At 32.3% G+C, this 15,409-nt stretch overlaps 2 protein-coding genes across 11 annotated transcripts; one reads left to right on the forward strand and one right to left on the reverse strand.

Moving 5' to 3' along the window:
* The first annotated feature begins 190 nt into the window (after nt 1-190).
* LOC100807504 (carboxyl-terminal-processing peptidase 2, chloroplastic) lies at nt 191-4,728 on the forward strand. 10 transcript variants are annotated; one of them, XM_041005824.1, is made up of 7 exons: nt 979-1,784; nt 1,924-2,058; nt 2,377-2,459; nt 2,606-2,814; nt 3,273-3,422; nt 3,515-3,594; nt 3,660-3,799. In XM_041005824.1, exons 2-6 carry the CDS (start codon nt 2,037-2,039, stop codon nt 3,519-3,521), a joined length of 471 nt encoding a protein of 156 aa, XP_040861758.1. In that variant the 5' UTR covers nt 979-1,784; nt 1,924-2,036; the 3' UTR covers nt 3,522-3,594; nt 3,660-3,799. The 10 variants fall into 10 exon arrangements, 8 of the variants coding, with proteins under 8 accessions (XP_006589318.1, XP_006589317.1, XP_040861758.1 ...); XM_041005823.1 differs by having other exon boundaries at nt 981-1,784; nt 3,505-3,594; XM_006589252.4 differs by lacking the exon at nt 3,515-3,594 and having other exon boundaries at nt 1,140-1,202; nt 1,438-1,784; nt 3,660-4,728.
* A 367-nt stretch (nt 4,729-5,095) lies between these two features.
* Nucleotides 5,096-10,089, reverse strand: LOC100527139 (RNA recognition motif-containing protein). The gene is made up of 6 exons (NM_001248545.2): nt 9,899-10,089; nt 9,686-9,788; nt 9,510-9,580; nt 6,840-7,031; nt 6,639-6,757; nt 5,096-5,536 (listed from the first exon to the last, which is right to left on the reverse strand). The coding sequence occupies exons 1-6, from the start codon at nt 10,010-10,012 to the stop codon at nt 5,491-5,493; spliced, it is 645 nt and encodes a 214-aa protein (NP_001235474.2). The 5' UTR covers nt 10,013-10,089; the 3' UTR covers nt 5,096-5,490.
* Between the last annotated feature and the right edge of the window lie 5,320 nt (nt 10,090-15,409).

Below are 15,409 nucleotides of genomic sequence, written 5' to 3' on the forward strand. Positions count from 1 at the left end.
TTTTTATTTTTTCTAAAATTATTTTTATTATTAATATTTTTTTCTTTATTAATATATTTTTTTTTCTTTTTTTAACGAGAATATTTCTAATAAAAAATAATTAATGCAAGAAACATTATGGATTAGATTTTATAAAAAAAATATCATTTTAAATATGGATCTTATAAATATAAATGGAAGGAATAATATTTTTTTTTATAAAAAAATAATTTGATCACAACGACTTTATAAAACTAATTTATGTTGCACATAACTATTTAAACCCAATTTTTTTATAAGAACGTAATTTTGCTCAAGTAGATGATGACATAAAATTCTTCCTTTTGTTTTTAAGAATTATATAAAAATTGTCTAACATTGTTGTGTTAGTTGGACAGTTTTTTAATTTTCTTATTCTCTCAATTTATTTTTTGTTTGTTTATGTTTTACTTCAAAAAAGTGTGCATTGCACAGGATCCATACTAGTTTCTTATAAAATTTAAAACTACTGATCTATATTTATATAAAAGTTGTTTAGTTGTCGTCAAATTCTAGCATTTTATTTGTTTATTTTAATAATTTTTTTCTCTCTTTTTTTTTCTTTTTTTCGTTTATCACTTAAAAATCCATATATTTTACATGAATCTGTTACTAATTAAATTAAAATAACTCTATAAGTTTATTTACACATTTTTTTTAAGATTGTTTAACACATTTGCTATGTCAAGGGGTAAATGGATAGGGAGTAATGGGTCCAGAGTGTAATATTTTTTTTACTCCAATTCGTAAAAGAAAAAAAATTACTCCAAGACCGGTGTGTAATACTGTTTATTCTCCTACATAATAGAAAATGATCATGATAAATGTATATATTTTTTAAAAATATGAAATTGAAAAATAGTAATGTTTTAAAAAAAATAAAAAAATTAGAGTCCCAATTAAAGGAAGAAAAAAACAGTTTAACCACAGAATAATTAAACTATTTTTGTATTATAACATCTACGACAAAGATTTTTTTTTTTACGGAATATCTACGACAAGATTGAAGCTACAAAGAAGAAAAAACAAAATTTAATGTATAAAAGGAAGATGATTGTTTATTTTATTTTATTTAATTTCAAAATAAACTATAATGTAAAGCATAAAGGGAAAAAAAGTGAAGGGTTGAGGCAGAGGTGGGGCACCCTTCTCTCTGGTCTTCCATGGAGTTCGTTGCAAGCTCTGTGAATGCTTCTATTTCTCTTCTGTGAATCCTTTTATGTTCTCATCACTGTCACCACTTTTTCTAACCCATTTTCCTTTTCCATCCCCACATTCTGTTTGGTTCACAAGAATTATAAAAAAAAATAAAATTGAAAGCTACCCTTTATTTATTTGTCTCTGTAATAAACCAATTTAGGTATAGATTTTGATTTGCGTAATGAGTATGCACTGAATTGAATTTTTTACTATTTCCAGATGTCACAGTGGAAGTGTTTTTCGTTAAGGGTAATAGAATCTCGGTTTCCATTGGCACATAGAAGGAAGAAAGGTGTTGGTTCTAGAAATAGGGATTCTTGGAAAGAATATTCAATTGGGTTGGTGCCACGAATAAGCAGCATCTCTTATCCTCATTGTGGTTATTTTCCATCAAGTGGGGGTTTCATTGCAAAAAGGAGGAAACGTAACAGTCTTCTGAGACTGAATGATTGTTCAGACAACATAAGACAACATGCTTCTATTTTGTTTGTGCGGCTGGTTAGTGGAGTAATGTTGGTCATGTCTGTTTCTTTGGCTTCTACTGAGCCATCCTGTGAGTGACTCTGGTGTGTAACACATATACGGCTATAGTTAGAAGTTGAAATATAACTGGATCATGAGTTTCTGTTACAATTTTTATAATCTAATTTTGTCTTAATCTTGTGTCTTTTTTTTGGTTCTTCCTTCTTGGGGCCCCGTCTGAAGAGAATCTTCTCTTTCTGGAGGCATGGAGAACAATTGACCGAGCGTATATTGATAAAAGTTTTAATGGGCAGAGTTGGTTTAGGTATAGAGAAGATGCACTCCGCAATGAACCAATGAACAATCGAGAAGAGACATGTATAGCTTGAATTCTCAACCTTTTTCTTAATTTCTTTTTCAACTTGCTGCACAAAGACAACATGCTAAGAGGGTAAATTCTCTATGTTTTCAACATAGAAAATCAGCCATGCTAGCCTTTTTAGTTTTCCAACATGGAAGTTTTATTTTTCTAGCCATCCTAAGTCAATTGGTATCTTCTATAAATGAAGGTTCTACACTGTTTCATGATAAGTCACGTGCATGATTTTGACATATCTGAAATTGAATAGGATTGCATCATTTTGTGTAGTAAAAAGTATACCAGTTTACCTCTAATTTTACTGCATTTGCACACAGATAAGGTGATAAGAAAGATGCTTGCCACATTGGATGATCCATTCACTAGATTTTTGGAGCCTGAAAAGTTCAGAAGTTTGAGGGTACAATTCTTTCTCATTCTAAGTTTTCATTTGGCTTATTTTACATATTGTCCTGGGTGCATATTGCATAATGCCATTTGTCCAATCTAGCAGAATATATGCTTCCCTACACTTTAATCCCAAGAACTAATTTTTGTTGAAGGCAGTCTGGAACTGAAGGCGCTCTAACTGGAGTGGGGTTATCAATAGGCTACCCTACCAAAGCTGAAATGCAACCTGGTGGGCTTGTTGTCATTTCAGCTTCTCCAGGAGGTCCTGCATACAGAGTTGGTGTTTTGTCTGGAGATGTTATCCTGGCTATTGATTGTACAAGCACAGAAAACATGGGGCTGTATGATGCAGCTGAACGCCTACAGTGGGTTTTTTCTCCTGCATTCCACTTGTGCTTTCAAGTAAATATTTTCCTCCACAAATTGGGAGAATAAAACGATAAAAGAATGCATTGTTAATATTGTGCAAAAGACTAAGGAATAGGATTGTGTTTAAGTTTCCCAACAAGTTAAAAGTGCAGTACCGCATTGTTTTAAATATTGTAGTACTTTCCAAATGGAAGTGAATTTGAAGCTTAGGCCTTTGAGTATATTTTGTTTCCTAGGCTGATTCAGAAAAGTTGTAGTTTGATAATGCTTCATTATGTTTAGCCACATTTATATAGTTAACTCTTATTTTTTACCATTGTTAACCCTCCTAAACATTGCTGTTTTTATTGTAGTTATCATACCTGGTAGGCTTAAATAATAGTTGTTCTTTCTTCCAAAACTTCTATCTTATTTCTAATTAAAAAAACTAAAACCAAGAGTTTCTACATATCAGGAGAGAGAAAGTTTCATTGGATCCAGTGAAATCAAGATTGTGCAAGCTACCTGCTTCAGGAAATGATTCCCCAACGGTTGGTTATATCAAACTAACATCTTTCAACCAAAAGGCATCTAGTAACTTTAGAGAGCCAACATTTGGAAAAGAGTAAGTTACTTTTGTTTCAGTTAAAACCAACAAAATGAAATTTACGTTGTTTTCCTAATATGAGCTATACACATGCTGGAAGATCCAATCAGTTTTTGAGCTCTCAGATGGCTCCGGAATAGTTGTTACAGTTGCTCGCTATGAGACAGCTGCACATACAGATATTGACAAGGTTTGCTCTTGATTCTCCATCCCCTAAACTGGTTTCCCCCGCTAACACCCCGCATTTGCATGTAGGTTGGTGTCATTCCCGACCATCCTCTACCAACACCATTTCCCAAGGATGAGGATGCATTTTGCAATTGCCTCCAGGATCCAGCATCTTCTTGCTATGTCAATAGGATCAAGCTATTTTCAAAATGATGATTTTTTGGGGGGTTGTTGTACATTAGTTCTTTGTAAAATATTACAATTTTTTTAACAGAACATGATGTTTTCATTGTTTTGGGGGCTTACTGATTGAGCAAAGGAGATTGTTGCCACAAATATTTGGATGTATATGGAAACCAAAGACTAGAGATTTTTGTTCCTGAAAATCAACCGAACAATGGCAAAGAAAACCAAAACAAATTAATTTACCTGAATTAGAATTGTTCACAATGTGAGGTGTCTGTGAATGTCAATGGCTACTGAATTTCCCCTTCTATTTTGAACTTACTATAACTTGAAGTAAAATATAGATACGTGTCTTAGATATTACGCTTGAAATACCAGCAAGGAATGTTAGAGTGCGTTGAACACCAAGGGTTTGTTTGTTTCCACGTTGTAACAGAAAAATACACACCCCCAAAGCATTTACACTGTGCCAGAGCATATTACGTGGGCCTTGATCGGCTTCTTTAGTGTTATTTTATTTTATTTGGGCTATTTCTTCCTACATTGTGCCAAAACATTTACACTGTGCTAGAGCATATTACTTCCTGCACCTTCCCTGAATATTTTTTACCTTTACAGATTGGTCATTACAGAAACTAAAATGTAATTTTACTTTCTAGACTAGCCAAACCGAGAAAAAATGGGTGTAGGAAGCAACAGCAACGTATTTGTTCTTAAAATGTTTTGGGCAGTCACATTATCTGACTGAGTCTAAGATTTAATGATATTACTTGAAATTTAAGTATTACCGTATCATTAGTTTCTTTATTTCTTACCGTTTCGAGAAATTTAAGTATTCTTCGAATAAACACAAGTTATCTCCTAGCTGGGACTGAGGAACTAAACACTCGAGAATACTAATTTCTATACAAGAGGGACTACACATCAGACCTTGAAATTAAACACCTAATCACATGTTTAAAAAAAAAAATTTGAACAACTTTATTGTTTTGATTTTTAAAATTATTGAGTCATAGGTATTTTAATTTCTAATATTCCGATACGGCGTTCATTATAATACTTAAAAAAGTTACAAAATAAGGCCTACAATAATCAATTATAATTTCTAAAACTTAAATGGTATGCTTGTAATTTCAAGAATCAAATATATCAATTCTTATTTAGTGTTATCATTAAAATTGGTGCCACCACAAACCAATCAAAGCGGCAACAATCTAACGCATTACAAGAACACAGCCTGGTGTAAGTTCTCAAACAGAATAATTAATCATTTTCTTTGAACCCAAATTTCCTGAGTTGGGATATGCCACGCAATAACAGTAAAAATAGCTAGCTTTAAGTAAGAACTGACTTCGGTAGCAAGCACGTAACCAATTCCAACACTGTTAATATCAATTCTTTAAAAAATCCAACATTGCACTGAATAGTCTAATTTTGATGTTCAAACTAACAAACTATTGAAATTCCCCCCTGCATAGTTGCCTCCATCACTGTATAAGTAAAAACCGGAGTGCCGAGTGCTATCAACATTCAAGATGGGTAGCCAAGTGATCAAAACTACATTTGTTCGCATCATACATTCTACAGCGTTAACAGGCAAGGACATCTAACTTCTGTGTAAACGAAAGCTTATGTTCTTGCTCCACCAACGAAAATTATTACAATGGCAAATTAACAACGCCCTGTCTCATCATAATTAATATGTGATCACCTATTAAACTGAGAATGTGCACTAGTATGGCCTGTATCGAGTGGGTCTTCTATACCTTGGAACCCTTCTGCATATCAAAATGATTTAATCATAAAAAGGTAAGTCCTCGGGAAGAAGTAATAGCATTTTATCAAATCACGGAAAGAATGACAATCGGAGCAATTAAAACTTAGCTTTCATCCATTGCCATTATGTTAAACTTTTTTACACAATCACATTCATATCAAGTGAGAACTCAGAACTGTTCTATAATCATATATATGGCTGATCAAGATTTATTTTTCTCTTAATAACAAGTGGGACCAGATCTCATTTAATAACTAGAATAGCATGCATGCTTCTATGGTTTTCTTCAGGTTTTTTTGTAGGTGGGAGGGGTTCTCCCACAAGGTAATGCTACAACTTTTGGGTGAGGAGCTAGTCCCCACATGAGTATCTGATGGCATGACCCTGGCCACAAAGTTCTGTCAGCAGTATTCGAACTCTAGCACTGCGGTAAAGTTCACATGCATGGAACTTAAATCTAATTTATATGATTAATTAGTATTGACACTCTCGTGTTAGTAATAAGAAATATGACAAATTCATGTTGCGTGAGAGAAAATCACAAAACAATTATAGTAGGGCCCAGTATTATTTGCGTAGGTCCCATTAATTAATTGTCTTTCCATCTTTTACATAACATAATCATGTTCTTTATGAGAGGACCATGATCCTTTCAAATACCAACATTTTAAAAGGGTCGTATTCAATGTCTCTACTACCCAATAAGAACACTTGAGGAGACATACCAAAGTTTTAAAAAAAATCCAATACTTTCTTATATGTTTGTGTCATGTGTGCCCATAAGAAAACAAAAAAAAAATTAAAGTAGCATTCTGTTATGTTGTTAAATGGTCATGGTAATAGGAATGTATAACTTGGAAATCAGTTTAATTCATGTTTAAAAGTTTGTAAAGAAACAGATAGCGAGACCTATCACAAGATGTATTACTGACATGTTAGCAAATATATTTGTTACTTAGAAATGCCAGACTAGATGTAAAGCACCATTTCAACGGAAAAACATTTTTACTATCTAAATCATCAAAATTCATATAGCACAGAGAAAAGCAACATCAAATCCACGGTAAATTTTTCATTATATCCAGTTTCTGATAACTGCTTACCCATAACCATATGGTGGAAAGAATGGAGCAGACATGAAAGGCCTCCTAGATCGGAAACCAGCAGGTCTTCTTCCAAAATATTGCTTCATTCCAGGAACATTTGTACGCTTGGCAGACACCTGAATGGAAAACCAGATTCAGGTATAACCAAAGAAACATGGAGTGACTATTTGAATTTACACATTATCTAATAGTAAAGACCTTCAGTTGTCGACCATGCAATTCTGATTCATTTAACAGGAGAGCATTCTGCACGGCATCAATCTCAACAAACTCTACATAAGCAAACCCTTTTGGTTGACCAAATTTGTCTGTCAGTATTGTCACCCTGTTCACAGTTCCACAGGACTGAAAATGCTGCTGGACTTCTTCAGGCGTACATGCATAGTCAACCTGAAACATAATTTGGAAACCAGTTTAATAAATACAACACTCTGTTGAAACTATATAAGATTATATTTTAAATTAGAAACATCCAACAGAAAAATTGAGCATGCAGTAGACATGACTGTAACAGTAAGATATCACAGTCAAAATACCAAATAAATTAATGTGGTCTTGCTGCAAGCAGCAAATGGATTAAGCTTAAAATAAGCATTAACATGCAGTCAGTGTGAGGTTGATGTGAATAGTAGGGTCCAATGATGCTCAAAGAGGTCCAGTTGCTCAAAAAGGTGAGATGGCCACCTGAATGTGCTGATTTCAAAACTACAATAAAGATGCTTAGCCTTAGGGTTAACCAGACACAGGTATCTACAATGTCAGTTTTGTTCAGTTTGCCAGCTAGGCTGCAAAACTGCACATTGGGGCTTAAAACTTTATAGCAAAGAGGCTAACTTTTCAGAGATATGTCTAGGGGCATCACATTTCAGCTACTAGGTATGTAGGCATAGAGTTGTCAATTCTGAATAGTATCAAAGAGCCGCCAACTTCAAAAACACTGTATCAAGATAGCAGAAAGCTAGATGGCCACTGTACTGAAGAGATAAGGGAAAAGGCATGTATGAAATTTATACTACTCACGTATAAATGCTAAAAATTACAGAAAATTAAATGCATATCAATAATAATAATAAAAATAGGCTAGACACACAATCGCCATCAATCTAAAGGGATAATTAACAATTCGATAGCAATGATGAGTAGAGCTAAGCTGAGGTGCCCTTTTGGGATGATTGTGACAGAGATGATGCCGTGGTTCGCTAAAGAGGGGGTGCATTTAATAATCAACAGCAAAGAAAAAAAGAGAAACACAGGATGGAATCACAGAAGAAGTTGCAGCGAATATAGAAAAGAGGCAAACATGTGTGTATGAACTATGAATAGAGTCTGGAAAAAAGGAGTAGACTTGACAAAGTTAAGGGTCTTCCAGAATGCATCCAAGGGCTGCCTAAAAACATGTTAGGCTAATGGAAAAGCAAAGGCTTTGCTGGAAAATAAGTCATCATTCAGAGACAAGTGGTGCAAAGGAACAGAGCAGCAACCAACTGTGTCATTCTTTGAAGACTGAAGGGTTTTGAACCCCCATTTTTCTTTCTGATGTAGGGAAATTGGGAAAATGTATGAAATTTTAAAAATTACCAGAGAAATCTGAAATATGGTCAAACAAAATGATGGCAAAACCGGCATAACCCAATATCATCATACTTATGAGCATCATTAAGGTATTAATATTAAGGATTCATGTATTTCGGTTAAAAGGCCCGAAATAGCAAAGCCTTGGGTAAAAATAACACTTGGTGTTATTCTTGTATTTAAATAGTAGTTTTTAGGCTTTTTGAAGCAAGGAACCATATAAAAAATGGGAAAAGTCCATGAAAGAAATACTAATGATTCATATAAATCACTAAATGGTAAATGGCCTGAAAAAACCCAACGAGAACCATGCCTTCCAACAGAGAGAAAGCAAACCCTAACATGACTCACACACAGTTTTAGTAGTGCCTTAAAACAGCTAAGAAAGGTTGTCATTTTGGTCTGAAATGCGAGCCGTGATGGACCCGCACAATCGGTCTCCAACTTGCAAGCTTGAGCTGATCCCAAATGAGTTCACTCAAGCTTACCAGAAAACGATTCTACATGCTTGTTAGCTCAATTTGGGGGAGTGGGCTTGTAGTGGCACTGTTCAGAGAGAGAAAAGAGAGGCCTGTGATGAATCCATTCAATACACCGCGGAGCAAATACAATAAAGATACCAAGAAAATATAAATACAAAGATAATAAGTACCCTAGTTTTCGTAATTAAAAGATTATGGTAAGCCTACATGCAAGGAATCTAGACAGTTAAAATACTTTCCAAAAAGTGACACTTGATATCCAAACATGGACACCCTGCTTTTTGAGAAGGAAAAAAAAAAAAAAAAAGCAGCACAGTGTGCAGTTATGGATCTCACCTTTAAACTAACTTCTCGTTCCTTTATTGACTATAATTAAATTAAAGGCCAAGATCCTTGGCAATTATTTTAAAATTATAGGGGATAACATATGAATATGTCTCCTGTGATTTCTGTCAAAGGTTAAAACTACCCCACGAATCCACCATGATTAGACAACAAGCTATACAAATATTTTATCAGCATACGAGTTTTTCTATCGCAGGAAAGCCTTTACAACTAAAGCAACATTTATCGTCACCGATGTCAAACAAAAATTGATCAAAAAGGCAAATCTGTGAATCTGTTAGCGAATAGTGACAAAGAAAGACTTTAAGACCTTGAAACCCTAAAGTTATCAAAGAACTACACAACAAAGATACACCAACTAGCAAGCATCATCATAGGAAAGCACAGTTCAAAAAACAGCTAAACCAAACAACTAATGCAGCGTAATAAGAGATTAAAAAGAAGTACAACAAAGATATGAAACCCTCACATTACCAACATAGATTGACCGAGCATCCACTTCCTCCTTTTCAGCTTGAGTTGCGGAAGTGCCCGACGAATCTTAAAACAAAAAAACAAAAAAAAAATAATCAAAGTTAAGAAACAGAAGCTGTAGCAGTGTAGCGCTAATTAACAAAGAGATCTGAACGAATGAAACAACCAAACCTTGAACAGCGCCCATCTCTTTCTCGACCTTGGCCTGCATTTCGCGAAGGGCGCTAGCTTCCTCCTCGATCTCCTTCAGCCTCTTCTTCATGTCCTCCAGTTCCTAACAATTTCACGATACTCGTTGATTTGAGGCTAATGAGAGAGAGAGAGAGAGAGAGAGAGAGAGGGAAGAAAAGTAACGTAACCTAAACCTAACACCAAAACCCTAACCTTGTTTGTGTGATTGGGGGCAAGTTGCTCATCTTGTTGCTCGGCGTCTGCGTCCATGTCAATCTCCTCGTCGGGAATGTCTGCACCGTACACTTCGTGCTCTTCCTGCTCCATTATTCCTCTTTCTTTGCTGTTCTCTACGCCTACTGATTTTCTTTTTGCTTTCTCAAAACAACCTAAAATGTGATCTTATTCAAATATCCTATCCTACTGGCTTTTATAGGGATGCACATAATTTATTTTATTTTTTAATTATCTATCTATCCTTTTATAACTAATAAGATTCACACGGTAATAAATAAAGCTGCCAAAATCGATTGAGTTGTAATAAAATGTTAGCCCAAATAAAATTGGGCTGATTTGATGGGCCCATCAGGTCAACTTGAAATTGAGGGGATCAATTTTGACTCGATATTTCTTAATGTTTTTTTAAAATTTATATATAAATTTAGACTAAAAAAATATATTAACATGGTTGGCTGGATTTCAAAAATAAGGATTGTGTAGAATATGGACTAATCTCATCTAGTCAATTATTCACGTCAAACCAAGTGGATCAGGTTGGATCAATCCATCCATTTTGTCTATATTATAGTCATAATATTTTATTGTGTTTAGATATGAATAACTATTTAATAAAATAATTCATCTATTCCTTTTATAAGCAAAATTTTTTTGGACTAATTACAGTTTGCACGCAAGCGTGAGATTAGTCTCTAGTTTAATAGGTTAAGAGACATATATAATCTCTGACGCATGAAAAAAATCTATAATATTAAAAAATACCGTATCAAAATAAGTTAGATATTTGACTAATATTTAAATATATTTTTAATCTATTTGATATATTAATTTTTATTTAATTTTTTTACAAATATTTCGTACAAAATGATGCTTCATCAAATAACAATTGTTTTATGATATTATTTATTTAATATATTATTTTTTTAATTTAAGTCTTACAAAATACAAATACTTTGTCTTTATTTTAATATCTCTAATATGTTTTTCTTGTTCTGAAATTTGGATCGGGTTGAGTTACCAAAATTTTTACACTTTTACCTCTAAGTCCAACAAGACCATATTACAATGGCTTTTCCTATATATTTTTCCCCCTTTTTTGCTAAATACACACTTTCATTGTTTTTTCTAATTTTAATTAAAATAAATTACACTTGTCTTTTCTTCATTAAAATGTCTTACTTTCATTTTTCCTAGCCTCTCCATTAACTAAGGTGATAATTTTTTAGTGAAAGGTCAAAAAAATCCTTCCCACTTAACCTTTCTCCGTGATAAGCTAATTAAACAAGTTGTAAACTTGAGCAATTAAATGTTTCGAATCTATGGTTTCCATTGCAAGAACATTTGTATAAAACAAAAATTGCACACAAAATTTGTAAAAACAAATTAGACACAATCGAAACCACTTAGAATAAATAAGAACTATAACAAACTAGACCCAAGATCTTCTATCTCTTTTCTTGCTAGTGCACCTTCAACCACACACATTTGCGAAGGAGTTAATATCTGATGGTGCCAAATTTTTTTCTATACAAGTTCTATAAACTTTTTTATTTTTTTTAAGTTATTAACAGATTGAAACTAACAACAAAATAAACCAACCATGAAAATCAGATGTTGTTCGATTCCTAAGTGACACATTGGCGAAATAGCACGTGTTTGGGCTCTGGTGCTGCATTTTGTGTGTCGCAATTTGTGCTAGGGTTTGAAACGCACAGGGTTCTACATGAACATGCCCAGGTCTTCACCAGAATCCATCAACGGATTGGTGTTTTGCTTTTTGGATCTCTCATCTCCGATACCAAAACATATCAATCTTGGACACATTTTGCTCTTCTTTCAAAGGGGAAGAAAACTCCTCAATCAATTTCACAAATCTGATTTACAAACTTGGAGAAAAAAAACATAGAATAGAATCGTTCAATGAAAACACATATAGAATCATCTTTTAAAAATCCTCTTATGTCTTAGAACGAAATACAAATTTCTTTCATGGTTTTGATCGAATTTCCTTACTTTACCAAAGTTCTCAACCAATTTTACAAAACCTTTTTATTTGTTGGGATCTTTGAGACTGATGGAGAAGAGATGGAAGAAGAAAGAAAGTTGAACATTGAAGGAGAGCGGGCGTTTGACAATGAGGAAAACGATGGACAATTTTGTCTAAGCATTTCATTAAAGAAACATGTGCACGACACGTGATGATTATGGTTTAATAGAATTAACTTTGTTATTGTACACGAGGTGTATGTGCAATGAACTTGTAAAACTTAGGGGATTTTATGTTGGTGATTAAAAATGAAGATGTACATATGTAATAAGTCCATAACACAAGAGAGACATGTGTAACTTGTTCTTTTGATTATTATATATAACCTTTATACTCATAACGTTAATATATAATTATTATTTCAAAATGTATTTTCTAAAACAATGTTTTGTTTTTAGCATTTCAAACAGTACTTCCCAAATTGTTAAGGAAAAATATTTGGAAAAATCCAAGCACAACATTAGGACCATTAAAAACCCCATATAAAGAAGGAAACAAAATTAATAGTGAAGCAGTTAAACTGGGAAAAATATATGATGTTATTGGTCCTTCAATTTAGGAGACTCTAAGAAACATTTCATTGTAGCAACTTGGACAAAATTAAGATATAGTCTACATAATAACATATATAAAAATGAGAGACATCAATGGTATTATGTGAGTGAACAAAAATAAAACAAAGAAGAAAAATAATTGAAAACATAATCATTCTACATTATAGTTTGAAAGATGAAAAAACCATAACACTAAAGTAAGAGATTGAGCAAGCGAGACAAAACAATAAATCAAAAGGGAATGAATGGAGTGTAAAAGGGAGGGAGTGTGTCCTTGACTTGTGCTATGAAATAGGGAGTGTGTTGTTGGACTAAAAAGGGAGTGTGAGGGAAAGAAAAAGGTTTAAAAGGAGAAGGTTATTTAAGTAGTTTACTTATTTTTAAAACAAAAGGAGAAGGATAGTGTATTTAATAAAATTGGAAATGGATATAGCAAAAGCCCTTTAGCAACTCTGATTTTAGCTACATAGCTACTTGTTGTTAACATAAATAAGAAACGAGAAAGACAAACATAAAAAAATGAATATTATTAATTTTTTTAAAAAAATAATTTAAAATGAACAAAATGAAATTGAATATATTATGAGAAAAATATTTTAATAAATAATAATAATAAAAATTAGAATTCACCTTATATGAATAATTTTTAATATAAATTTAATATAATCACGTGATTTTAATATAAAATAGTGAAGTCAAATAAATTAATGTATTATATAACGATTAACCATATTCATAAGGATGAATTTTAACCTGAGAAAGGTAAGAAATGATCAATAGTGAACTCAACAAAATGGTAGCACGTAATAAGTTTCAACAAAAGCATTAGGTACCGAGGAAAAAAAGTATCTAATCAAATTGTAAAACAATTTTATATTATTATTTAATTATAATTTTAAATTTATGATTTTGATTTGATAATTTTCGGAATGACACTTATATAAAAAATATTAAATGTATGTTAACAGAAATTGAACTTATGACTCATTATTTATAGATAAGGTAATAAATTACTAACATATTTATTTTATTTAGTTAATTACATTAATATTTTCTATGTATTATTAATTAAGAGTTATTAATTTTTTCAAATGATCAAATTTTGTAAATTTAAAAATATTTAAAATGTAAATTTTGATTATTTGAAAAAATTAATAATTCTTAACTAATAATACTAAAAATATGTTAATATGAATGATTAAAAAAATAAATATTTTATTATCTTGTCTATAAATAATTTTACGCAAATAATTAGAGTAAAAATAATATGTATATTAAAATTAATTTTAAAAAATTATGAATGAGGATGGGAAGTTGGCTTTGTATTGGGAAGGCTCCTATAAAAATATTTAAGCTACTAAAAAATGAGCATATATTAGTATATCAATTAGAGACATTGGAAGGAAAAATCGAACCTCAAACATGGAACATAAGAAAATATTACAACATGTATTTGACTCTCCACTTATGAATGAAATTCAAATACATACACTTTCAAAGTGTCGTTTAAATCTTTTTACGGGTATCAAGCAGGGCATATTGCTAAAAGAACACATGGACCAAAATGAATATTCAATTAATAGAGAATTATTAAACCAATTTAGAGAAATAAATATTCAAAATTTTAAGAAATTAATAAAAAATTATAATTTAGTCTATTTAGTAAATATTAGAAATGTTGTTAGAAATTGGATTTTTTTCCCAGATGATTGTTGAAATACAGGTGCAATTTTGAAGGAATGTCAAGAAAATGATTCCACCGACCACCACCTAATGGGTAACTCAATGCTTGATGTTGTCGAGTTTCTCAAACTCAATAAAGGACTTGTGTCTATTTTAATCATCATTATCATTTTAGTTATAAGGACACCTAGTGGTGGAAGGCTCACCAACAAAAATAGAAAAATGGAATTTGCACAAAGATGTGTGCCCAATGTTGATTGATGACCCAAATCCTAATTTCATTGCACAATGATGGTGTGCACTGTGCACAACATTATCAATTCATGTTTTAGGCCTTTTTACACGACTTCCACCATTTTTCCATAATTTCTTAGTTTTTCTCTACTATTGTGAGTTATTAGTGCGAGAGGGAGTTTGAGTTTCGAGAAGTTTTACAATAGTTGTGCTTTAGAAAAACATATGGAGCTTTAATGAAGTGCATCCCGGAATTTTCCTCTTGCCTCATATTGTGCTAAGTTTTTTTTTTCATTTTATTTTGTGATGATTGAAATTTTGTTTTGTACTCCATGCATTACTTATTTCTGTTTCAATTTCATTCTTTATGATTCAGTCCTGTTCTATTTGCTTAATGCATTTGGTGTGATAGAATCAACTAGTTAAACTTAGCCTAAGAAAATGTATTTTAGATTAAACTGAGAATCGAGACATGTAATTACACTGGATTTGGGAAAAAAGGCGTGTGGTTGAGTGTATTCTTGAATATTTAGAACCCAATGCTTGAGTCTTAAGCGAGTGTGCCTAAGAAATTAAAAATATTAAATTTATAATAAACTCTGATGGAGTATGTATTCTTGAGAATCTCAATCCTAATGCATGAATGTAGTGATGACGCCTACGAAATTAGGGTTATTGTTGGTAATCATAATATAGGTTGCCAAGGAACAATGACTAACTACTTAAGTGCATTCGGATGTTGAATCAAAGTGTGAGTTTAGGATTACAAAAGAGTAAAGCTAAGAGCTGTGGATAGAAGATCACAGGTTACACTTTGTCCATCTTTTAATTCTTTGTTGTAAAGCAAAAAATATCATTATCTCCACCTTTTATCCGAACGTTGCTCTTTCTTAGGATTGTACTTTCGTCCTTAATTTTGTGTCTTGACATGGGCATGTATAACTAAGATATTTGAATCAGTACATGATA

This window comes from Glycine max, chromosome 10 (assembly GCF_000004515.6).
Source record: "Glycine max cultivar Williams 82 chromosome 10, Glycine_max_v4.0, whole genome shotgun sequence".
In the NCBI taxonomy this organism is placed as follows: domain Eukaryota; kingdom Viridiplantae; phylum Streptophyta; class Magnoliopsida; order Fabales; family Fabaceae; genus Glycine; species Glycine max.

Excerpts from the sequence above, each read along its gene's own strand:
- LOC100807504 (XM_006589254.4), top strand. The coding sequence starts at position 2,037 with ATGAACAATCGAGAAGAGACAT. Across the intron at positions 2,460-2,605 it reads AAAAGTTCAGAAGTTTGAGG|TCTGGAACTGAAGGCGCTCT; the intron begins GTACAATTCTTT and ends TGTTGAAGGCAG. Across the intron at positions 3,423-3,659 it reads GAGCCAACATTTGGAAAAGA|GTTGGTGTCATTCCCGACCA; the intron begins GTAAGTTACTTT and ends ATTTGCATGTAG.
- LOC100527139 (NM_001248545.2), bottom strand. The coding sequence starts at position 10,012 with ATGGAGCAGGAAGAGCACGAAGTGTACGGTGCAGACATTCCCGACGAG. Across the intron at positions 6,758-6,839 it reads TGCATGGTCGACAACTGAAG|GTGTCTGCCAAGCGTACAAA; the intron begins GTCTTTACTATT and ends TTTTCCATTCAG. Across the intron at positions 5,537-6,638 it reads TTTCCACCATATGGTTATGG|AAGGGTTCCAAGGTATAGAA; the intron begins GTAAGCAGTTAT and ends TTTGATATGCAG.